Genomic DNA, 25744 nt, shown 5'->3' on the forward strand with positions numbered 1-25744 from the left:
AATAAATTAAGAATTTAATAACCACATTATCCAAAGCAGATCTTAAACTTACATGGACTAAAATATTAAGGGTTTTCACAGTTTAAATTATGCATTTTTTCAGTCTGCAGTAATTAACAAGTATCAATGCCCTGATTTACTTTATTATTTTTCTAATGATACAAGAACATCCCCATTTAGGCTCAAAATGAGTGAAAACAAACAAGGTCAAGTGTACACGTTAGCTTACTAGGGAACCATTCAATAGTCTTATAGTGGCAGGGTGGAAGCTGTCATTGACCTTATGTGGTAAAGCACAGCTCTAATACCATATTCAAGTTTGCTGAAGACAATGCTGTTGTGTGCTGAATCAAAAGCACTGATGAATCAGCATATAGGAGGGAAATTGAAAATTTGGCTGAATGGTGTCATAACAACAACCTCTCACTTAATTTCAGCAAGACCAAGGAACTGATTGTAGACTTCAGGAGAAGGAAACCAGAGGTCCATGAGGTCCTCTTTGGAGGATCAGAGGTGGAGAGGGTCAGCAACTTTAAATTCCTGGGTGTTACTATTTCAGAGGATCTGTTCTGGACCCAACATGCAAGTGCCATTGCACAGCAGCATCTCTACTTCCTTAGGAGTCTTTGGAGATACGGCATGACATCAAAAACTTTGACAAACTTCCATAGATGTGCAGTGGAGAGTGTACTGACTGGCTGCATCACAGCCTGGTATGGAAACACCTATGCTTTTGAATGGAAAATCTTACAAAAGGTTGTGGATTCAGCACAGTAGATCATGTTTAAAGCCCTCCCAACCATTGAGCACGTCTACATGAAACACTGTCGTAGGAAAGCAACATCTATCATCAGAGTTTCTTACTACCTAGGCTATGCTCTTTACTCACTGTTGTCATCAGATATAAGGTACAAGAGCCTCCTAACTCTACCACCAGGTTCAAGAACAGTTACTACCCCATAGTCATCAGACTCATGAACAAAAGGGGTAACTACACTCAATTGCCCATCCACTGAGATGTTCCCACAACCAAAGATCTCACTTTATGGACTCTATATTGTTAACTCATGTTCTCATTACTTATTGCTATTTGCATTTGGATGGTTTGTTGTTTTCTGTACTCTAGCTGATCTTTCATTGACCCTGTTAGTTACTATTTTATAGATTTGCTGAGTATGCCAGCAGGAAGGTGCATCTCAGGGTTGTATATGGTGACATATATGTAGTTTGATAATAAAATTTACTTTGAACTTTCATCATAAAGTGTGTTTTAAATGCATCTGAGTACCACCTTCATTAATGATTTATTTCAAAAATAATCAGGAACATGCAAATAGATACAGATGACATTTAAATCTAGGCCTGACAAACACACATCACATTAAACCTTGAAGTGGGGTGCCGTGCGCAATCATAATCGATTGAAAACGGACGTGGGAGCACGGAGGAACATTGGGAAATCTCCAGGAAGACCTTCTTCGTTGCTGCTGCTGCTGTGAGGTCTGGGACTCTGCTGGGAAGAACAGGCCCCCAGTCCTCGGGGTCGCGTTGCTGATGGCCATTGGCGGGGCCGTCTTAATATGCTCGGCAGAGAATGGTACTTGGAGAAGCTGTGCCGGAGGGGATGGTCATTGGCTTGGAGTCCGCTGCAGTCAGGTCGCTTTCGGTGTGTGCTGCGTCTGCGAGGCTGAGTCAGGTGGCGCCGTGGAAGTCCATTGCGGGGGTATTCCCTTCTGCCGCCGGCGTGGGATGGCAAGTCTGTCGGGACCCTGGGGACTTGTGGAAACTGTGTGGTGATTCCTTTTGAACTTATAGTTCTTTAATATCTTTGGATATTTGGATAGTTTTACTGTGCTCATAATCTTTTTTTTATCAATTATGCTATTGTTTGCACTGTTGTAACTATGTGGTTTTGTGCAGGTCTTGTAACTTTAGTGTTTGATCTTGTTTTGTCTGGTATATTTGGAGCTCCTTTCTGGGGAACGCGCTAAGATGGTAGCGCGATATTAATACGCAGCAGCCTCTCCGGACTCTGGATTGGGGATTGCCAAACGTTATGTGGATTTTCTAGTGTCTGTTTTGTCATGTGCTTTTGTGATATCATTCTGGAGGAACGTTGTCTTATTTTTTAACTGCATTGTATTAGTGGTTTCTAAATGACAATAAACTGAATCTGAAGTGAATGGATCACACAGGGTTCCACTCCTGACCTAAGAAACAGTCCACTGTGTATATATAGAATATGATAATTTGCTGTGGTTGCATATATACAAGTGGGATCTTCAAGTTTCCTCTCATATCCCAATATAGGCCGGTAAGTAAATTGACTTTGGAAATTATCCCCAGTTAGCTAAGTAAAAAGTAATTAAATCTTCTCCCCGTAACCTTTGTCACCATTACAAATCAAAAACTTAAAATTGAATTAGCCTTCTTTACCTCAATCCACTGACTCAACCTGCAAATTAACCTTTAGGGAATCTTGAACAAGGAATCCCAAATACCTTTGCATCTTCAAGTTCTAAATGTGCTATATATTTGGAAAAAGTTTATACCTTTACTCTGTCTACCAAAGTGCATGACAATATACTGTATACCATCCGCCACTTCTTTACCCATCTCCCAATTTGTCTAACACCTTCTACAGACTCCCTGCTTCCTCAACCTTACCTTCCCCTCCAGCTATCTTTGTACCTTCCACAAACATAGCCACAGAGCCATCAATTCCATCATCCAGATCATTACATGCAACATGGAAAGTAGTGGACCCAACACTGACCCTGCAGAACACCACTAGTCACTGGCAGGCAAAAGCCCCCTTTTCATCCCAGTCTTTGCACTCTGCCAACCAATCTTCTGTCCATGCTAGTATATTTCCTGTAATACCATGGACTCTTACCTACTGACTGTCTTTTGTCGATCCTGCATGCAGATTAAATGAGAAAGGGAGAGAGGAAAAATAAGTGAGATGTATGTAGGATTGGTGTACACTGATTATTGATGGTTGGTGCATTGGCACAGACCCAGTCAGCCAAAGGGACTGTTTCCATGCTATTCCATTTTATGGCTTAGTGAATAGGAACATTGAGCAAGGAAGGTTGAGAAAGTAGTCTATGATTTCACACAACCTAGCTTGACCCAGTCCACACTTTAGAAAATATGTTTACAGATTATTGTACGGCACACTACACAACAATTTAGCATCCAGAGAAACACTGATCACCTTCTCTGTTTATTTCAGAAGTGTAAATAACCAAAAATGGGTGAGAATAGGGGCACAACTACAGATGGCCTCTTTCAATCCTGTGCATTGGAGACTCCATATAAGGCAGTGATGCAACCAGTCAGAAGGCTGTTGAAATTTGCTAGTCTTTGGTGACATATCAAATCTCCTGAAACACCTAACAAAGTAGAGATGCTGGCATGCCTTTTTCATAATTGTATCAATATTTTGGACCCAGAATAGATATTCTGAGATATTGACACCCAGCTGCTCACTCTTTCCACAACTGACCCGTTTTCTCCCAACTTCCCCTTCCACAATCAATTCTTTGGTTTTGCTGATGCTGAGTGCAAGGCTGTTGTTGTGACACCACTCAACCTATCTATATCTCCTGTATGTGTCGTTGTTGCCATCTGAGATCCTGCCAATGGCAGTGGTGTCAGCCGTAAACTGACAGATGCTGTTTGAACTGCGGCTAGCCACACTATGCTGAAAGAGTACAGCAGTGGAATAAGCAAACGAGAAGATGTTGCTATTGATCTTCCAATGATGAAGTCGAAGATCCAGTTGCAAAGGGAAGTAAAGAGGCCCAGATAATGAAGCTTGTTATTTAGTACTGAGGGGATGATTGTGTTGGGAGACTGCCTGAGGCGATTCCTAGTCAAAGTTATACTTAAAGCTACAGAAAAGATGTTCTTTAAGACCAGGCCCATTATAGACACAAAGGCCTTAGGCAGATGAATAAGGTATGCTACCATACTAGAAGCATGTGAATAAGTGGCTGTTGTTTAGGAATCTATACCCAAGGGATTGAGCTAAGAAAAACATAAACTAAATTCAAAGATACCAGCTGCTGTACTCAAATTAAACATTCATTAGATCTCAGTAAATTTATGCTGCAAAAACTTCATGTTATACCAGAGAAGCACACATACAGTCCCGTTGATAAATTCTCTTATGCCACTGATAATATCACAACAGCGTAGTTTTGGTCACCCTGTTATAGGAAAGATGTGGTTAATCTAGAAAGGGTGCAGGAAAGATTGACGAGGATATTGCCAGGACAAGAGAGCCCGAGTTAGAGGGCAAGGTTAGCCAGGCTAGGTCTTTATTCCTTGGAACAGAGGCGAATGACAGCTTACAGAAATGTTTAAAATTATTATGAAGAACATAGATAAGGTGGATGGTAACAGGCTTTTCCCCAGGGTGGAAGGGTCTAAAACTAGGGGACACAGATTCAGGGGGAGAGGGGAAAGATTTAAAAGGGCCAGCTTTTTCATGCAGTGGGTAATGAGTATATAGAACAAGTTGACAGGCGAAGTGGTTGAGACAGATAAAATAGTATAATTTAAGAACCATTAGACAGGAGGGGCTTAGAAAGATATTGGGACTAAATGGCTGGGCAACATGGTGGATATGTTGTATGACTCTAATCGAATGCATTGTGACTCTTGCTACAGAGTTGCATCCTTCATTTTTTTTTAATGTTACAGTAGATAATAAAGTTAAAAGGTTAAAATGGCTCATAACTAAATAACATGAGAATTTTGTTTTCTACTCCAGGGGAAGTTTCTAGTACTGAACTTAAGTGTAATCAATACAGCACTGAATTGAATGATTTTCTGAAAAGGCAAACACATTGCTAAACGTGTATAAAAAAAAACATAATACAGGTCCATAATCCCTTATCTGAAATTCTGAAATCCAAAAAGCTCCAAAAACCAAAGATTTTTTTGCCAACAGCTGACGTCACTCAGGTGTGACATGGCAGCACTAGCAGAGGCCGCCAGACGTCAGTTGTGGCTCAGCGCTCGTACTGGTTACACGTGCACTTGCTGTTCACTGATATTTTGTGTTCACTGTTGACTTTGTGTTTAATTCCAGTATGAAAATGTCAAAAAGAGCTGCAGATGCCCCTATGGGTAACAATGAGAGAAAGAGAAGGAAGCATCTATCATTATCAATAACGCAGAAAGTGGAGTTATTGCAGAAGCTTGATCATGCTGTGTCTGTGCGGCATCTTACTGAAGAATATGTACCACTGTATATGATTTAAAGAAAGAGACAGACAATTTACTGAAGTTTTATAGTGACAGTGACATTCTACATTTATTCCAGTAAGTCATTTACCATGTGTTTAATTTGGTTTGTTTGAAGCCGTATATTTCTATGTTTTCTTTCCATTATTCCCTAAACAATACAGTATAACAAATACTTAAATAGCTTTCACATTGTATTAGCTATTATAAGTAATCTAGAGATGATTTAAAGTATACGGGAGGATGTGCGTAGGTCTGGAGCTCCGCCGGTTCCTAAAGTCCACCCGCACTGAGACAGGTTAAATAAGGGGCTTGAGCATACGTGTCTTTTGGTATCCTCAGGGGGTCCTGGAACCAATAAGGAGGAATTCTGAAATCTGAAAAATTCTGAATTCCGAAATGCAACTGGCCCCAAGGATTTTGGATAAGGGATTGTGAACCTGTACACTGGAAATGTTACAGGCCAAAGGCCTTTATCAAAGCTGAATCTGAAAGTATTATTTCAGTTTCTCCCTCATACAGATGCTGTTTGTTGAAGCATCTTCAGTATTTGCTGTTTTCAGCATCTGCAATTTTAAAAGCCTATTTCAGCATTTCTGAAACTATCCAAATGTATTATTTCATCACTATCCCAAGTTTTTTCCCAAAAGTTTCATATTGGGAGAGGAGAAAATGAATTTACAACAGCCATAAGCAAGAGAAAATCTGCAGATGCTGGAAATCCAAGCAACACACACAGAATGCTGGAGGAACTCAACAAGTCAGGTAGCATCTATGAAAGAGTATAGTCGACATTTCGAGCCGAGACCCTTTGGCAGGACTGGAGGAAAAAAAGCTGAGGAATAGATTTAAAATGTTTGGGGAGGAGAGAGAGAACACAAGATGATTGGTGAAACCCGAAGGGAAGTAATGAAATAAAAAGCTGGGAAGTTGATTAGAGAAAGAGATACAAGGCTGGAGATGGGGAAGCCTGCTAGAAGAGGACAGAAGGCCATGGAAGAAAGAAAAGGAGGGAGAAGCACCAGAGGTAGGCAATGGGCAGGCAAGGAGATAAGCTGAGAGAGGGAAAAGGGGATGGGGAGGGGTATGGTGAAGAAAAAGGGGGTGGGGGTCATTACCGTAAGGTCGTGAAATTGATGCTCATGCCATCAGTTTGGAGCAACTATACTCTGTCTGGCAGAAAAGGTGGAATCTCCCAGTGGCCATCCACTTCCCATGTTACGTGTAATGATCTGGATGAGACCACACTCAGGTTGGAGGAACAACACCTATCTTACATCTGGGTAGCCTCTAACCAGATGGTTACAGGCACTAAGCATGGGTCTGTGGTGCAGAAGGGAAAGAGAGAGAAGGGAGTGGTAGTGATAGGGGACTCAATAGTGAGGGGAACAGGGAGAGATACTGTGGACGTGAACAGGACACCCGGATGGTATGTTGCCTCCCAGGTGTCAGGGTCAGGGGTGACTCAGATCACGTCCACAATATTTTGGAGAGGGAGGGAGAGCAGCCAGTCTTGGTATATATTGGTACCAATGACATAGGAAGGCAAAGCAAAGAGGTCCTGAAAAGAGAATTTAGAGAGCTAGGTAGAAAGCTGAGAAGCAGGACCTCCAAGGTAGTAATTTCCGGATTGCTGCCTGTGCCACCTGCCCGTGAAGATATAAACAGGATCATCGGGCAGATAAATGCGTGGCTGAGAAGCTGGTGCGTGGGGCAGGGCTCCAGATTCTTGGATCATTGGGATCTCTTCAGGAGAGGTATGACCTGTTCAAAAGTGATGGGTTGCACCTGAACCCAAGGGGGATCAATATTCTTGTGGGCAGATTTGTCAGAGCTGTTGGAGAGGGTTTAAACTAATTTGGCAGGGGATGGGAACTGGAGTTATGGGACTCAGGATAAGACAGATGGTAAAAAAAAACAAAGATAGTGTGCAGTCAGATTGTCAGGAAGGACAGACAGGTGATGGGACATAATCGCAGCCAACAGGGTGAGTATCAGTACATTAGGGATGCAAAATCAAAAACGGTAGCAAATATGGTTATGAAGGTGTTGTATTTCAATGTGCGAATTATAAGAAATAAAGTGGATGATCACGTTGCACTATTACAGATTGCCAGCTATGATGTTGTGGCCATCACAGAATTGTGGTTGAAGGATGGTTGTAGTTGGGAGCTGAATGTTCAAGGTTACATGTTGTATCGGAGGGATAGGAAGGTCAGCAGAGGGGGTGGCGTGGCTCTGCTGGTAAAGAGTGGCATCAAATCAGTAGAAAGATGTTGAATCCTTGTGGGTTGAGTTAAGAAACTACAAGAGTAAAAATTCCCTAATGCAGGTATATACAGGCCTCCAAGAGTGGCTGGGAGGCAGGCCACAGATTACAACAGGAAATAGAAAAGATGTGTCAGAAGGGTAAAGTTTATGATAGTCATGGGAGACTTTAACATGCAGGTTGATTGGGAAAATCAGGTTGATAACGGATCTCTCAAGAGAGTGAGTTTATTGAATATATAAGAGATGCTTTTTAGAACAGTTTGTCATTGAGCCGACTAAGGGATCAGCAACACTGGATTGGGCATCATGTGATGAACCGGAGGTGATTTGGGAACTTGAGGTAAAAGAACCCTTAGGAACCAGTGACCACAAGATGATAGTGTTCAACTTAAAATCTGATAGGGAGAAAGTAAAGTCTGACATAGCAGTATTTCAGTGGAGCAAGAGAAATTATAGTGGTATGAGAGAGGAGTTGGCCAAAGTAAATTGGAAGAAGCTGCTAGCAGGGATGTGAGCAGAGCAGCAATGGCATGCATTTCTGGGATAAATAAGGAAGATGCAGGACATGTGTACTCCAAAAGTGAAGAAATACATAAGTGGCAAAAGAGTACAACCGTGACTGACAAGAGAAGTCAAAGCTAATGTAATAAACAAAAAGGGAGGTCAGACAACAAAACAAAAATTAGTGGGAAGAGGAGTGAAAAGTTTTTAAAAACCTACAGAGAGCAACTAAAAGAATCATTAGAAGGAAAAAGGTGAAATATGAAAGCAAGCTAGGCAACTAATATCAAAGTGGATAGTAAAAGTTTTTCACTATGTAAAAAAATAAAAGAGATGAGAGTGGATATAAGATTGCTAGAAAATGAGGCAAGAGAAATACTAAAGGGGAAAAAGGATATGGCAGATGAACTGAATGAGTATTTTGCATCAGTCTTCACTGTGGAAGACACTAGCACTAGCAGTATGCCAGATATTGTTATGTGTGAAGGAAGAGAAGTGAGTTCAGTTACTATTACAAGGGAGAAGGTGCCTAAGAAGCTGAAAGACCTTGAAGTACATAAGTCACCTGGACTAGATGAATTGCACCCTAGAGTTCTGAAAGGTAGCGTTAGAGTTTGTGGCGGCATTAGCAATGATCTTTCAAAAATCATTGGACTCTGGCATGGTGCCAGAGAACTGGAAAATTACAAATGTCACTTCACTATTTAAGAAAGAAGGAAGCAGAAAGGAAATTATAGGCCAGTTAGCCTGACCTCAGGTTGGGAAGATGTTAGAGTCAATTGTTAAGGACGAGGTGATGAGTACTTGGTGACACAGGACAAGATAGTACAAAGTCAGCATGGAAAATCCTGCCTGACCAACCTGTTGGAATTCTTTGAGGAAATTACAAATACTGTAGGATAGATAAAGGAGATGCAGTGGATGATGTATATGTGGACTTTCAGAAAGCCTTTGACAAGGTGCCACACTTGAGGCTGTGTATCAAGTTAAGAGCCTGTGGTTTTACAGGAAAGCTAACAAGATGCTTAGAACATTGGCTGATTCAAAGAAGGCAGTGAGTGGGAATAAAAGGATCCTTGTCTGGTTGGCTGCCAGTAACTAGTGGTGTTCCGCAGCAGCCAGTGCTGGGACCACTTATTTTATGCTGTATATAAATGATTTAGATGATGAAATAGATGGCTTTGTTGCCACGTTTTCAGATGATACGAAGATTGGTGGCAGGGCTGTAATGTTGAGGAAACGGGTAGGATGCAGAAGGACAGACAGATTAGGAGAATAGGCAAGGAAGTGGCAAATGAAATATAATGTTGGAAAAAGCATGGTCATGCACTTTGGTAGTAAGAATAAATGTGCCGACTATTTTCTAAATGGGGAGAAAATCCAAAAGTCAGAGATGCAAAGGGACTTGGGAGTCCTTGTGCAGAACACTCTGAAGGTTAACTTACAGGTTGAGTCGGTGGTGAGGAAGGCAAATATAATGTTAGCATTCATTTCAAGAGGTCTAGACTACGAAAGCAGGGATGTGATGCTGAGGCCTCACCTTGAGTATTGTGTATCGTTTTGGGCTCCTCATCTTAGAAGATATTGCTGGCATTGGAGAGGGTTCAGAGAAGGTTCACAAGTGTTGATTTCAGGAATGAAGCATTATCATACAATGAACATTTGATGGCTCTGGGTCTGCACTTGCTGGAATTTAGAAGGATTGGGGGGGGGGGGGATCTCAATGAAGCCTTTTGAATGTTGAAAGGCCTAGACAGAGTAGATATGGAAAGAATGTTTCCCATGGTGGGAGAGTCTAGGGCAGGAGGGCACAGCCTCAAGACAGTGGGGCGCCCTTTCAAAACAGAGATGCAGAGAAATTTATTTAGCCAAAGGGTGGTGAATTTGTTGCTACGTGCCGCTGTGGAGGCCAGGTTGTTGGGTGTATTTAAGGCAGAGATTGATAGGTTCTTGATTCGGCATGCCATCAAAGGTTATGGGAAGAAGGCTGGGAAATGGGGATGAGGAAAACAAAAGGATCAGCTGATTGAATGGTAGAGCAGACTCAATGGGCTACATGGCCTACTTCTGTTCCTATGTCTTATGGTCTAAAAAGAGCAATTTAAGTTAGTCCCACTTACTAGCTCTCTGTTCACAGGTTCTAGATTACATCTCTCAAATTTGCATTGGGTACCCTTTAAATGCAGGAAGGTCATGGCCTCCAACTCTTTCAGATAGATTTCCAGGTTACCAACAAGCTGTCGCTAGAGAAAGATTTCTTCAACTGATCTCTAATTCTTTCAACAATTAACTTAATTCTTGGGGACATCATGTGATGACGTAAGATCGAGACGTGGAAATCCAGCTCTCCCATAAAAAACTAATAAATTAATGTTTAAGTGAAGAAAAAATAGTAAATACTTACTAAAAACTATGTCTAAATTACTCAGGATTTTCCTTAGATATACCTCCTAAACAGACGCAGAAGAAAACTACTACTTGAAGACAGTACAAGCTGGGCCGGCCACCATGAAGAAACCTCGGACTCAAGTGCATCTTACCTCTGGCGATACAGAACAAGAATCGGCAGCAACCTCAACAGTCTCCAAGAAGGAACAACAGGAACTGCGTGTGCTCAAAGCAAGGGGCATGAGCAAACATGAGCAATTTGAACTACAAATCCCAGCTACGATTGGAAGTGGAAGTGAAAATGAATCCGAGGTGGATCCGGATTCTCTGGAACATACAGATGAAGATGAGGAGGTAAAAGAAGAACAACAGGAAGAGGTTGGAGGTGGAAGATCTTCTGGAGACATAAGGGAAGCTTTGGCGCAAATAATGAATTAAAAGAATTAAAAACATTAAAAATAATAAAAGAAAATATTAAAAATATGAAGACTATGATAAACTGGTGAAAAAACAGGAGAAAATGGACAAGAAAGTTAAAAAGTTGGAAGAAATAACGGGAGACACTATTGAGAGAGTGAATAAAATGGAAGATAATATTCTTGCCTGGACATCAGAAAGAAAACGACTGTTGGAAAAATTAGATGTGCTTGAAAATTTTAGTAGACGAAATAATATTAAAATTGTTGATCTTAAAGAAGGGATAGAGGGAGAGGATCCAATAAAATTTTTTCAAAAATGGATCCTGGAAAATTTGGAAATGGAAGAGGGAACCCAGTTGATTGAAATCGAAAGGGTCCACAGAGCCTTAAGACCAAAACCTCAACCTGATCAAAACCCACGACCAATCTTGATAAAATGCTTAAGATATCAAGATAAAGAAAAGATCCTTAAGGCGGCTGCCCAATGTGCCTGAAAAAGAAATGAGCCATTGATGTTAGAAGGGAAAGCAGTTATTTTCTATCCTGATATAAGTTATGACCTCTTTAAGAGAAAGAAGGAATTTAATCCAGCGAAAAAAGTTTTATGGGAAAAGGGTTATAAATTTATATTGCGCCACCCGGCAACACTGATAATCTTTTTGGATGATGGAAAAAGAAGATTTTTTACTGATCATCGGGATGCAGAGGAGTTTGCACAAGAATTCCCAAATATTCGTTAGACACAGTAAAGATTTAAAAGTGAAACAGATTAAAGATAAAGACGGGGATAGTGAAGTGAGTTGATGGACATTAAGGACAGAAGAATATTTAAATATACTTTTAATTATATGATACAGGGGGAGAAAGGTAAAAATTTGAGAAATATTAATCGAGAATAGTGATATTATTTTTTCTTCTCTTACATACATTTTTCATGCTATGGGGGAGCTGGGGGAACTTCGGATCGATCGCTACGGGATTCACGTGTGTAATGGGGTTTGCCATGTCCCGCACAATGGAGGGGGGTAATGTTGTGTTTTTTTTCAATCACAACATTAGCAGGAGGGTTTTTTGTTGTTTTTTTCTTTATAATCTATTTTTCTTTTATCTTTCTTTCTTTGCCTGGATGATTGGAGGGGTGACACATTGCAACATGGAGAATTTTAAAATAATTCCCCAAGGTACTACGAGAGTTGAAATATTATGTATTATTATAGAGCGCAGTAACCCGATTGAAAATAATGACTAATTTACTGAATTTTTTAAGTTTTAATGTTGATGGGCTTAATGGACCGGTGAAAAGAAAAAGAATTTTAACATACATTAAGAAAATGAAACTAGATATAGCTTTTATGCAAGAAACACATTTAACAGAGATAGAACATCAGAAATTAAAGACAGATTGGGTCAGAACTGTTATTGCAGCTTCATTTAATTCAAAAGCGAGGGGGGTTGCAATTTTGGTTGACAAAACTTTACCAATTAAAATACAAAATGTATTAATTGATTCTGCCGGAAGATATGTAATTATACATTGTCAAATCTTTTCAGAACTATGGACTCTTATGAACATTTGTGCACCAAATGAAAACAATGTAAAATTTATACAAGAGGCTTTTTTTGCATTTGGCTGACACACACAATAAAATATTAATAGGTGGAGATTTTAACTTTTGTCTAGACCCAGTTTTAGATAGGTCAACAAAGGTTGTTACAAAACCAAAAGTAGCAAAATTAATTTTATCATTGATGAAAGATTTAAATTTGATTGATATATGGAGAAGAATTAACCCAAGAGAAAGAGATTATTCATTTTATTCAAATAGACATAAACTTATTCAAGGATAGATTTTTTCCTACTATCAGCGAATATTCAAGACAGAGTGAAAAATATGGAATATAAAGCAAGGATATTGTCAGATCATTCCCCCTTGATAATGACAATGATAATGATGGATAAGGAGGAATCGATTTACAGATGGAGATTTAATTCAATATTATTAAAACGTCAAGTTTTTTGTGATTTTATGAAAAAACAGATTCGGTTTTTTTTAAGATACAAACTCACATTCAGTTGATGATAAATTTATATTATGGGAAGCGATGAAGGCATATTTGAGAGGTCAGATAATAAGTTATACTTCTAAAATTAAAAAAGGAATATATGGTAGAAATAGATCAATTGGAAAAAGAGATTACAAAATTAGAAAAAGAATCTCAAAGATATATGACAGAAGAAAAACAAAGACAACTTGTTAATAAGAAGCTACAATATAATACACTTCAGACATACTGAACAGAAAAAGCAATTATGAGAACTAAACGGAGATATTATGAACTAGGTGAAAGATCACACAAGATTCTTGCTTGGAAGTTAAAAACAGACAAGGCTTCCAAAACGATAAATGCAATTAGAACAAGTGTAAATAAAATTACTTATAAACCTTTAGAAATCAATGAAACTTTTAAAATTTTTTATTCCGAACTGTATCACATGATATTGTTGAGATAGAAAGGCTTTTATCACAAATAACTCTCCCAAAATTGAATTCGGAAGAACAGAAGGGATTAGATGTGCCTTTTACATTAAAAGAGGTCGAAGAAGCTCTAGGATAACTTCAGAGTAATAAATCTCCAGGAGAAGATGGTTTTCCGCCTGAATTTTACAAAAAGTTTAAAGATTTATTAATTCCTCCTTTTATGGAGCTAATACACCAAGCGGAAAGAACGCATAAACTTCCAGAATCTTTTTCGACAGCTATTTTAATAGTATTGCCAAAAAAAGACAGAGATCTTTTAAAGCCAACATCATATAGATCTATTTCTTTGTTGAACACGGACTATAAAATAATAGCAAAGATTTTATCTAATAGATTATCTAAATACTTCCCAAAATTAATACACATGGACCAAACAGGATTTATTAAAAATAGACAATCAGCAGATAATGTAACTTGGTTACTTAGCATAATTCATTTGGCACAAAAGAGGGAAGAAATTAGTGTGGCAGTTGCTTTGGATGCAGAAAAAGCACTTGATAGATTGGAATGGGATTTTTTATTTAAGATATTGGAAAAATATGGATTTGGAGTAACTTTTTTTAAAATGAATTAAAACCTTAAGTACTAACCCCAAAGCTAAAGTGGTGACAAATGGCCAAATTTCAACATCATTTCAGTTAACAAGGTCAACTAGACAAGGTTGTCCATTATCACCTGCTTTACTTGTGTTAGCGATAGAACCATTAGCTGAATTAATTAGAACTGATTCAGATATTAAGGGTTTCAGAGTTAATCAGGAGGAATATAAGATTAACTTATTTGCTGATGATATTCTGATTTATCTAACTAACCCATCGCATTCGTTGCGTAGATTATCTTCTAGATTGGAAGACTATGGGAAAATATCAGGGTACCAAATAAATTGAGATAAAAGTGAAATTCTACCCCTTACTAAAGGAGATTATAGTCAATGTTGATTAATAACTCAATTTAGCTGGCAGATAAATGGTATAAAGTATTTAGGAATAAGAGTTGATAAAGATATAAAGAATTTATATAAACTAAATTATTTGCCATTATTGAAAAAAATTCAAGAGGATCTTGATAAATGGATGATGTTACCAATAACATTAATAGGTAGAGTCAATGCTGTAAAAATGAATATATTCCCTAGATTACAATATTTATTCCAAACACTACCAATACAATTACCGCAGAAGTTTTTTCCAAGAGTTAAATAAATGTCTGAGGAAATTCCTTTGGAAAGGTAAGATGTCAATAATATCGTTGGAAAAATTGACATGGAAATTTGACCTAGGAGGGTTACAATTACCAAATTTTAAGAATTATTACAAAGCAAATCAACTTAGATTTACTGCATCTTTTTTTGATGAAGATAAACCAGCATGGATTAGAATGGAATTAGATAAAATAGGAGAAAATATACCAGAAGATTTTATATATAAATGGGAATCTAAATGGAAACGGGAAAAGAAAGAATCTCCTATGCTAAAACATTTGATTGATTTATGGAATAAGATAAATGTTGATGATGAGATAAAGAAATCTTTATTAGCAAAGAGACCTTTAATTCAAAATAAACTTATTCCTTTCACAAAGGGATTAGATATATAGGAGACTGTTTTGAAGGAGGTATATTAATGTCATTTGACCAATTAAAGAATAAATATAAAATATCAAATAACACTCTTTTCTGTAATTTCCAATTAAGGGCTTATTTAAGAGATAAACTGGGTCAAACAATGTTATTGCCGAAACCTAATGAAATAATTCATAAAGGAAAATTTTAAAAAATTATTTCTGGTATGTATAATTTGATTCAAAAACAGGCAATTAAACAAGGAATTCATACGTCAAGACAAAAATGGGAAACTGATTTGAATATTAAAATTGATGAAACAAGTTGGTCAAGATTATGTCTTGACAGTATGACAAATACAATAAATATTCAACTAAGATTAGTACAATATAACTTTTTACATCAATTATATATTACACCACAAAAAATAAATAGATTAAACTCAAATTTATCTGATCAATGTTTTCGAGGTAATCAAGAAATTGGTACTTTTTTACACTCTACTTGGTCTTGTTTTAAAATTCAACCTTTTTGGACAAATTTAAGAGTTTTAATGGAACAAATTATTGGAACACAGCTTCCACACAATCCAATATTATTCTTACTAGGTGATATTGAAGAGATAAAACCGAAATCCAAATTGAACAAATATCAGAAAGAGTTCATAAAAATTGCATTGGCAGTAGCCAAAAAGGCTGTTGCAGTTACTTGGAAATTGGATTTATACTTAAGTATAGATCGTTGGTAGAATGAAATTTTCAGCTGCATTCCACTTGAAAAAATTACTTATAATTTAAGAAATAAATATGATATATTTCTGAAAATTTGGTGCCCTTATTTACAAAAGATAGGATTAAATATATAGATGCTCCAAAGATAAAATTATTGGTCATCTGGGGAAAGAAACATATATATACATTAAAGCTAATTTGAACTCCATGGAGCATGTGGGGATTTTCCGATATCCAGGCACTCTTTCTTTCTTCTTTTTTTTCCCTCTTTTTCTTATATATAGGGATAAGTTAGGGGGTTGGGTTGATATATATATATTTTTTTTTCCTTCTATTTTGTAACCCATTTGAAAATTCAATAAAAAAATTTAAAAAAACTAACTTAATTCTTCAAGTGACACCAAACTATCTCACTGCTGATTCGTACTTCCAATTCATCACCCATGCCTCTATTAATTTTGTGTAACTTCATCAACTCTCCCATTGTTTGTTATTACAAAGAAAACTACACTACCCTGTTCAGTCTCCCCTCATAATTCTAGCCAGGGCAACATTCTCATAAATCTCCTCTGCAGCCTACTCAGTACAATCACATCCCTCCAGTAATGGTGATCAGATTGTAAAATGTAAAATCTATACAGATTACCTGAAATACAGTACCCTCATCAATGCATTCTCAGAAAGTTAGGAAGGTGGTGTAGCTCCTGAAAGTATATAATTAACTTCTACCATTCCATATTTGATTTGTACCGACGATCAGAATTCTTCCAATAATTTACCCATTGCCCCTGTGCTGTGGTCAGTCTACTCCTTTCTTATTGATATTTACTAACTTCCAGTCCACTGACATCCCACCTGAAAGCAAAGTGGATTAGAAATGACTGTGAGAGTCTGTTTTATTCTCTCTTAAGTATTTTTACTTAAAAAAATCTGGGATGCACTTTATTCAGGTATGTCAATTTAACCATTCCCTGAGATCTAGATTTCTTAAAATACCCTCTATATATTTTACCAAAAACTTCACATTCTTTCTCAATGCCAAGTCTGAATCATTCCCAGTTTTTGGTGAAGGTACAAACACGGTAATCATTTAGAACTGTGAATATGACTTTCCTTCACCACAGAGGTCTGCAATGGGATTTTCACCCTCCTCTCACAAAAATACCTGAATGTCTCTTTTACCTGCCATTATTTTTCATGGATCCACTTTGTCTTCTTTATTTCTGTTCTACCATTCTAATTTAAATCCTGTATTCCTCTATTTCTTCTGCAGCATAGAGCTCTTGATATTTACAGTAATTTTTCCTTATTTTGCTCTATCTACTGTCTATATTCCTCAGCATCCATGATTGGTAAGAGTCTAAATTTGGGAGCGCTCCATTTTCTCTTGTTAGTAACATATTTGGTCAGAATATTACTATCTTCTTGAAAGTCTCCCACATTCCCATCACTAACTGACGTTAAAATACCTGTTTCCCAGTACACTTTTACCTAATTACATCTGAGGCTGTTAGAAATTACCTTAACCTAATTTTGGAACTTCATTGCTGGTTTCAGCTTGTCTTTTTCCAGAACTATGCTAAAGTGGACAATGATCAAAACCGCCACTGCTCCCAAAAACGTTCTTTCACTTGTCCAGGTTCACTCATTAAAAGCAAAGCTATGAAAGCTGCATCTCTTACTAATTGTGCTACATATCAATTTATAAATTTCTCTAGAATTTTGTGCATTCTGCACTTTTCACAGTTAGGCAGTCCTGGTTACAAATGTTGAAATCCTCTATTATACTGCACTTTGCAGAAAACCTGTCAACATGTTTGCTCTTCAACTGAACCCATACAGCTTTAGTCTTGAGCATTCTAACATGTCCCTGTATCATTACTTAACTTGACCATTTTGTTGAGAATTCTTGTAACTAGGAAGTACTTAGCTGCCTGTCCTACCTACTCTTCAAGTTATCTTTCAATAATTATCACAGTATCACACTTGCATCTATCTGCACTCCAAGATCACTGCATTTCCAAAACTTCTTACATAGAGGTACCTCTTGCTTCCAACTTCAGATCTGTAGTTGTTGAGGCCGATGCAAAATCTGTAGATGCTGCTACAAGTGAGCAGATGGTGCTTGAAGCAGCAGCTAGGTGGATAGATAGATTGGAAGGCAGGGCACTTCTTCCACTTTTTATATTGGGCTTCTGTGAAAACCTACTTACTGATCAAATCCTCCTGCTCCATTTTTAACACTCGTGGACTGATCCAAGAACAGGAGATGGCCAAGATGTTTAATGTCTATATCTCCTCAGTGTTTACCTCACAAAATGAGGATAATAGTAGTGACATCTTAGATTATATGTTAAATTTGAGGAAGCAGTTATTTGCAGCTTTGAAGTGCATTAAGGAAGCCAAATCCACAGGGTCTGACCGAGTGCACCCCTGACCTCATGGGAGGCCAGGGAAACAATCCCCAGAGGCCCTTGTAGAGACACTTGCTTTATCATTAGCCACTGGTGATGTTCCAGAAGACTGGAAAATAGCTAATGTTGTTCCATTTTTCAAGAAGGGTAGCAAATATAGGCTAAGGAATACAAGCCACTGAACTTAACTTCAGTTGTAAGCAGTGACTGGAGAGAATTCTGAGGAGCAAGATCCAACATCACTTTGATAGTCAAGGTCTAATCAGGAATAGTCAGCACGGTTTTGTTCATAGGAGGACATGTCTGATAAATCTTCTAGGTTTCTTAAAGAAAGGGGATGATAGGTCTGTGGATGTCATTGACATGAATTGTAGTAAGGCCAGTAACAAGATCCCATGTGGAAGGCTGATCTAGAAGTTTAGGTTGTATGGGATTCAGGGAGAGCTAGTAAGATGATTCAGAATTGGCTCGATGATAGTAAACAGAATGAAATGGTTGAAAGTTTATTCTCCAGCTGGAGGCCTGTGACTGGTAGGTGCCCCGGGGTCAGTATAGGGAACGCTTGTTAATTATGCTAATGACCTGGATATGAATGCCTGTGGCAGAATTAGAAAGTTTGCTGATGATACTAAATTTGGGGCGGGGGGGTCTTATAATAATGAAGTTGATTACAATGAAATGCAAAGAGATGTTGATCAGCAAAGTTCCCTCTATATTTTTATAGCTGCACAGACCAACCAGTGCCCTGAGGAGGAAATTTTTACATTATATAATTTTTTCAAGTACCTGAAAAGTGCATGGCACTTTAAAAAAAATTCTATAAAATAAAATTATAGCTGCATGGCAAAAAAGGCTACATGCATGGGAGCATTTCAATTACAGTACAGCCGTGCACCCACACAGCTTATACAGAAGTGTTGATCAGTTGGGGAGACGAGCTGAGCAATGACAAAAGGAGTTCAACTCAGATAAGTGCGAGCTGATGCATTTTGGACAGTCAGACTAGAGTAGGATTTATACAGTGAATAGCAGGACACTGACAAATGCTGCAGACGAGAGACCTGGGAGTACAAGTCTACAGTTCTTGAAAGTTACTGAGCAAGTAGACAGGATGATAAAGTAGACATTCAGGGCATTTAGAAGTATGTGCAGTCATTGCTGAGGCTGCAGTTGGAATATTATATACAGTTTTGGTCACCCGACTATTTTTAATAGGCATCCATTAGTCTCATGAGACCATGGATTTGCACCTTGGAAGGTTTCCAGGGCATAGGCCTGGGCAGGGTTGTATGGGAGACCAGCAGTTGCCCAAGCTGCAAGCCTTCCCCTCTCCACACCACCGATGTTGTCCAAGGGAAGGGCACTAGGACCCAAGCAGCTTGGCACCGGTGTCATCACAGAGCAATGTGGTGTGAAGTGCCTTGCTCAAGGACACAAACACGCTGCCTCAACTGAGGCTCAAACCAGTGACCTTCAGGTTACTAGTCCGATGCCTTATCCACTAGGCCATGCGCCAAACACCACCCGACTATAGTAAAGACATTATCAAGCTGGAGAGCGTGCAGAATAGATTTGAGGATGCTACCTGAGTTATAGGGAGAGACTGACCACAATGGATCTTTAGTCACTGGAGCATCGGAGAATGATGGATGATCTCATCCAACTTTATAAGGTTTATAAAACTTGATAACTTTATAAACTTATGAGAAGAATGGATAAAATCAACAGTCATCATCTGCTCCCCAAGGTGGGGGAGCCCAAAACTAGAGGGCACAGATACAAGATAAGACAGGAGAGATTGAAAGAGACCTGAGAGGTAACCTGATAGGGCAGTGAATACCTGAAATGAGCTGCAAGAGGAAGTAGTTGCAAATGCAATATTTAAGAGGCATTTGTACAGGTACATGGATGGGAGGGTCTTGGAGGATTATGGGTTGAATGCTGGCACATGGGACTAGCCAAAAAGATGCTGTGGTTGGCATGAACCAGTTGGACCGAAGGGCCTGTTTTCACACTGTATTACTCTATGATCCTATGGGCCAGGATTCTCCTTGTCTGATCAGTGGGGATGTCAATATGTTCAGAGATGACTCTTGATTAAATTGTCTTGCCATGACAAAGTTTGACACACAATGTTCACTTCCGCCATCTGATGCTGGCTGTAAGTAATGTGACACTTAGCACAATTATAACTCCCATGTTGAGGGTGTTGAACCTGGGAGAGAATGTTGGCATTAGCTCACTTATCCTGATAGGAGGACACAATGTTGGCACCATCACTTCAGTGTTTAAACTAGTTGCTCAGGCATATAGGAAGGCAGACTTTATTGTTGCCTACAAGATTTTTGCTGGGTTTGCAGTCTAAATCTTCACACTCTTTTATTGCCCAAATAACTAAAGGTTTGGTTGGCTTCATTGACATCCACCTTCCCTGAAAGTCCAAATTTCCAGAACTTCTTAGACTGAGGTTTTTATAGGAAAGAGTCATGTTGTATAGCAGGCGCAACTTAGTAGAGAACTCTGCAGATGTTAAGTGCAAGGCCATTCTCTTCTACAGCTCATTGAATGAGATGGTAATAATTTAGAGCTCAGTCTCAAACATACTGAAAGCAAGCTGGACCTCAGAATCAGTATCAGGTTTAATATCACCAGCATTCTGTATGTCATGAAATTTGTTGTTTTGTGGCAGCAGTACACTGCAACACATAGTATACATTAAACTATCCATTACAATAAAAAATATATTAACAATACATTAAATAAGTAATGCAAAAAGAGAGAGAAAAATATACTGAGGAAGTGTTCACTGGTTCATCGTCTCTTCAGAATCTGATGGTAGAGGGAAAAGCTGTGACTGACATGTTGAGTGCGTGTCTTCAGGTTCCTTATCTCCTTCTTAATGGTAGTAATGAGAAGAGGGCAAGTCCTGGGTGATGGGGGTTCTTAATCATTGATCACTTTATTGAGGCATTGCCTTTTGAAGGCTTCCTGGATGACAGGGAGGCTAGTGCCCATGATGAAGCAGGCTGAGTTTACAACTTTTCTGCAGCTTTTTCCAAACCTGTGCAGTGGCCACTCCATTTCGGACAGTGATGCAACCGGTTAGAATGATTTCCAAAGTACATCTGTAGAAATTTGTGAGCATCTTGATGACATACCAACTCCCCTCAAATTCTTAATGCAATATAGCTACTATTGTGCCTCCTTTGTAACGGCATCAACATGTTGAGCCCAGGATAGATCATCAGTGTGTTGACACCCAGGAATTTGGAACTACTCACCCTTTACACGTCTGATCCCCCGATGAGGACTGCTGTACGCTCCCTCGACTTACACTTCCTGAAGTCCACTATCAATTCCTTGATCTTAATGACATTGAGTGCAAGGTCGTTGCTGTGATACCACTCAACCAACTGATCTACCTCACTTCTGTATGCCTGCACATCACCATCTGAAATTCTGCCAGTAATAGTTATGTCGTTGGCAAATTTACAGATGCTGTTTGAGCTGTGCCTAGCCATACAGTCATGGGTGTAGAAAGAGTAGAGCAGTGCGCTACGCATGCATCGCTGAGGTGCACCAGTGTTGATTGTCAATGAGATGTTATTTCCAATCTGCATAGAATGTGGTTTTTTGGTGAGAAAGTCAAAGATCCAAGAGGGAGGAACAGGGTCCAGGTTTTTGAGTTTTTTTTAAGAAGAACTGAAGGTATGATTGTGTTGAAAGAACCGTATACATTGGTTCCACAGTGGAGACCAAAGATTGCAGACTTTCCTACTTCTATAAAGTAGTTCCAGTCCACCAATTATGATTCATATTAAATTGAAAATGAGTGTTGTGGAACCACTGGTTCAGATTGTGGCTTGTATGCCATCATGGAGCAAGACAGAGATGAATTTCTGCTCTCAACCAAATCAACGGAAGCAGCTCTACAGATGTAACTAGAACATAGTTTTCTTTTTACTGTTTTTTTAAATCAGATGCTTGTTTCTTCTGATTTCCAAATCCTCACAATGACTCTTCCAGACTCATTTACTAAACCACCACTTTAAACATCTAATTTTGCCTTTCTCCCTCTGAAATTGCTGTCAGGGTTCCATACCGCCAGCAAATAAATCCCCACTAGTAAACACCCCTTCAAGAAAATGGTGTTTGCCCCACCACTTCTAGAATTGGTCAAAATTCTCACCATCCTCCTACTTCTGCACTCACTAGGATGTGACACCAGTCGTACCTGTAATAGGAAGATTAACAACTTTGAGATCCTACTTTTAAATCTCATCCATAACACTCTATATTTAACATTGTCATACTATCTAACTGTACCCATAACGACCACATCTGTCTGTTCATCCTTCTAACTCAGAATGGTCTACAGCTTCTCTGTGATATCCTTAATCTTAGTAGCAGGGAGGCAACATTCCATCTTAGAATCATATCTGAGGTCATTCAAATTCCATTCTGCCCTTCCAGCTACCGAATGCCCCAACTTGATACCTCAACTCCCACATAGCGCATCCAGCTGTCATCCAAGGAGCTAATGCCTTCTCCACTATAGAGGCAAACATCCACTGGAGGGTGTGATATACTTAGACCGTACCTGTCAGTCTTCTTTGGCTGCTTGCAAATGTTTAGACTTCAGGTTGACTATCTCCTGAAACATAACAGATAATGCTCAAGGTTTACCTGCAGGTCGATGGAGCAATACCTCATCTCCCACCTAGGTAGCCTCCTACCTGCCGGCATGAACATTCAACTCACAGACCTCCATTGATACCCCCTTACCCCATCCCTATCTATAATTTTAGTCTGGTTCTCTTTCTCTTTTCCCCCCTCACTGCAATCTCCCCACCAGCCCTACCTTTCTTTCTCTTTTATTACCCATAATTTTCCACCTTCCCCCAGCCCATTTCCCTCCAGCCTATCACTTCCTAGCTCTCTACTTCATCCCTCCCCCATTTCTTATCCCCCCTCAACCATCCCATGTTACTTCACTCCTGATGAGGAGTTTTGGCCCGAAACGTCGTCACTACCTCCTCCCATAAATGCTGTCTGGCCTGCTGAGTTCTGCCAGCATTTTGTGTTTTTTATTTATTTCCAGCATCTGCAGATTCACTCGTGTTGCCTTTTTATTCCCTCAATATCTCTAGAGGCAGCAGGTCTTAGATTGTGACTCTTACTTACAAAGCCTTCCTCCTGTCGGTTTCAGCAAGCTTCAATGCATTTCTTACCAAGTATTCCTGCTGCCTGGAAAATGACAGTTGGTAGTGTTTCTTTACAAACCTATTGTGGCACTCCAACACCCACAGGTTTCAGGCAGACCAAATTATGTCACCAAAGTGATCGTCCAGCAGCACTTAACATTCATCTTGGTAAACCTAGTGCTGGGATTGTGCTTGTTAGTATACTCAAGGATACGTGTATCAACGTCAAAAGTCCTGGTTGAGGAAATCTTCGAAGTGCTTCTTCCAGTTTTCCTCACTGTCCAAGATGAGCTCTCCACCGTTTTATTTATTTGCAATGACAACACCTCAAATATTCAATTAAATTGGACAGCATGAAGTTTCAATGAAAATGATTTCAAACATCAATTTACCTCTCTCTTCACAGATGCTGCCTGATTTGTATAATTCCAAAATCTTGTTTTTAAGATACCCAGCTTCCCCACTATTTTGCCTGATGTTAAACATAAAACAAGCAAATTCAAGATGATGATCATCACTTTAAACCCCTGCAATTTATACAGGGGTTTGCTATACTGACAACTTTGTTAAAATAATGATTAAAACAGTAGTTAAAATATGGCGTTATCTACATCAGGCCAAACTGAGCGGGTCCGGTCCGACCAACCTACCTCTCGACAGGGATCAACTTTCAGACTCGCCGACACCATCTGCACGTCCTGTTGCATCACCCAGCTCTGCATCTTCCCGGCCGGCGGGTGTGACCCTAGTATCCCTCTTCTCCCGGCCGGCGGATTCAACTCCGAGCTCCCGCTCCCCCCGGCCAGTGAATCCGATCCCAGGCTGCTGTTGCTCCCCACCGGTAGGTCGGACACCGACGATTCCAACCCCAGGTTCCTGCTCCCATCGGCCGGCGGGTCCGACCCGGCTCGCTCCGATCTCGGGTTCTGGCTGCCCTCGGCCGGCGGGTCCGACCTCGGGTTCTGGCTGCCCTCGGCCGGCGGGTCCGACCTCGGGTTCTGGCTGCCCTCGGCCGGCGGGTCCGACCTCGGGTTCCGGCTGCCCTCGGCCGGCGGGTCCGACCCGGCTCGCTCCGATCTCGGGTTCTCGCTGCCCTCGGCCGGCGGGTCCGACCTCGGGTTCTGGCTGCCCTCGGCCGGCGGGTCCGACCTCGGGTTCCGGCTGCCCTCGGCCGGCGGGTCCGACCTCGGGTTCTGGCTGCCCTCGGCCGGCGGGTCCGACCCGGCTCGCTCCCACTCGGAGCTCAGGATCTCTCCAGCCGGTCTCACCTCCATCCTGCGCAATAACCCCGCTTTTCTGACGGTTACCTCGGCGACGGCACGATCACGTCAACCTGGCGCTAGCAGCCGATGCGCAACCCCGCCAGTGTCTGGCTTCTACCTCCCAGGCTGCAGGCGGCGCTAACACCGGCCGGGGGCGGGCACCAGCTGCCATTGATTCAAGTTCAACGATGCACCGAGGATCTGCAGCAGATTTACAGTCAACAGTACACAGCTTATCTGGCTGGAGTAAAACAATCCAACCCCACAACTGCGGCCATAATTAACAGGCCTGGTTAAGTCACTAAGTTGCACAGGAAAATAAATACGTTTTGACTGTAATACTTATAAATTGCAACAACCTTGAATTTATATCCATACAAAGAGAAGGAAGTCTTAGTCGTCACCACTTGCCAAAGAAGAACACTTAGAACTAACTAAAGCATTAAGGTAAATGGGAATAGAAAAATACAAAAAAAACCCAGAACAAACTTAAAATTCACGAGGCTATGCAACAGTCTCAGGAAGACTTTACCAACACCTCAGGTCTGAGGCCTTTCATCAAAAACGCTTGGGGTAAATTCTTACTAAAGACGGAGACTTAGCTGTCACAAGTGCAGGAGTGCTGGATGTTCCAAGGATTAGATATTGAAAAGGGACAGGAAGGGAAGTAAATGAGGTGAAGAGAGTTATTACTAATCAGGGATAGTATCAGAGTTGCAGAAAGATAGGATATCATGGAAGGAAGATCTACTGAGCCAGTGTGGGTGGAATATCAGAAACAAGAAGGGTGTTATCCTATTCACTGAGGAAGGAGTGTCACAGGTGACTTAATCTTAGAATTTTTATGAGTAATAAAATGTAACAAGGGTTGTAAAGATAGATTTTGCACATTGGCCTTCATAGAGTTGGAATGTTACATTGAAATTGTATAAGGTGTTGGAGAGGTCTACCTCAGTATTCTGTGCAGTTTTGGTCACCTTCCTGCAGGAAAGATGTACAGTGCCTATAAGAAGTATTCACCCCTTCCCCATAAGTTTTCATGTTTTGTTGTTTTACAACATTGAATCACAGTGGATTTATGTTGGCTTTTTTGACACAGATCAACAGAAAAGACTGTCCAAATGAAAACAACTTTCTACAATGAGAGGCATTGATCATGTGGGTTGTAATAGCCAGCATGAGAGAACATAGTTT

General features: G+C 39.9%; 1 protein-coding gene across 4 annotated transcripts in view; it reads right to left on the reverse strand.

Annotated features, from left to right (window-relative positions):
- The window catches only part of LOC132399767 (circumsporozoite protein-like), a 38369-nt gene extending 13724 nt beyond the window's left edge, over positions 1–24645 (reverse strand). For 3 of the 4 annotated variants that reach the window (XM_059980497.1, XM_059980496.1, XM_059980500.1), the window contains exon 1: positions 23939–24645. In XM_059980497.1, the coding sequence (XP_059836480.1) occupies positions 23939–24562 (624 nt within the window). In that variant the 5' untranslated portion in view covers positions 24563–24645. The remainder of the gene's footprint in view (positions 1–23938) is intronic. The other variant, XM_059980498.1, reaches the window with a different exon arrangement.
- Between the last annotated feature and the right edge of the window lie 1099 nt (positions 24646–25744).

This window comes from Hypanus sabinus, chromosome 9 (genome assembly GCF_030144855.1).
Source record: "Hypanus sabinus isolate sHypSab1 chromosome 9, sHypSab1.hap1, whole genome shotgun sequence".
NCBI classification, from domain to species: Eukaryota; Metazoa; Chordata; class Chondrichthyes; order Myliobatiformes; family Dasyatidae; genus Hypanus; species Hypanus sabinus.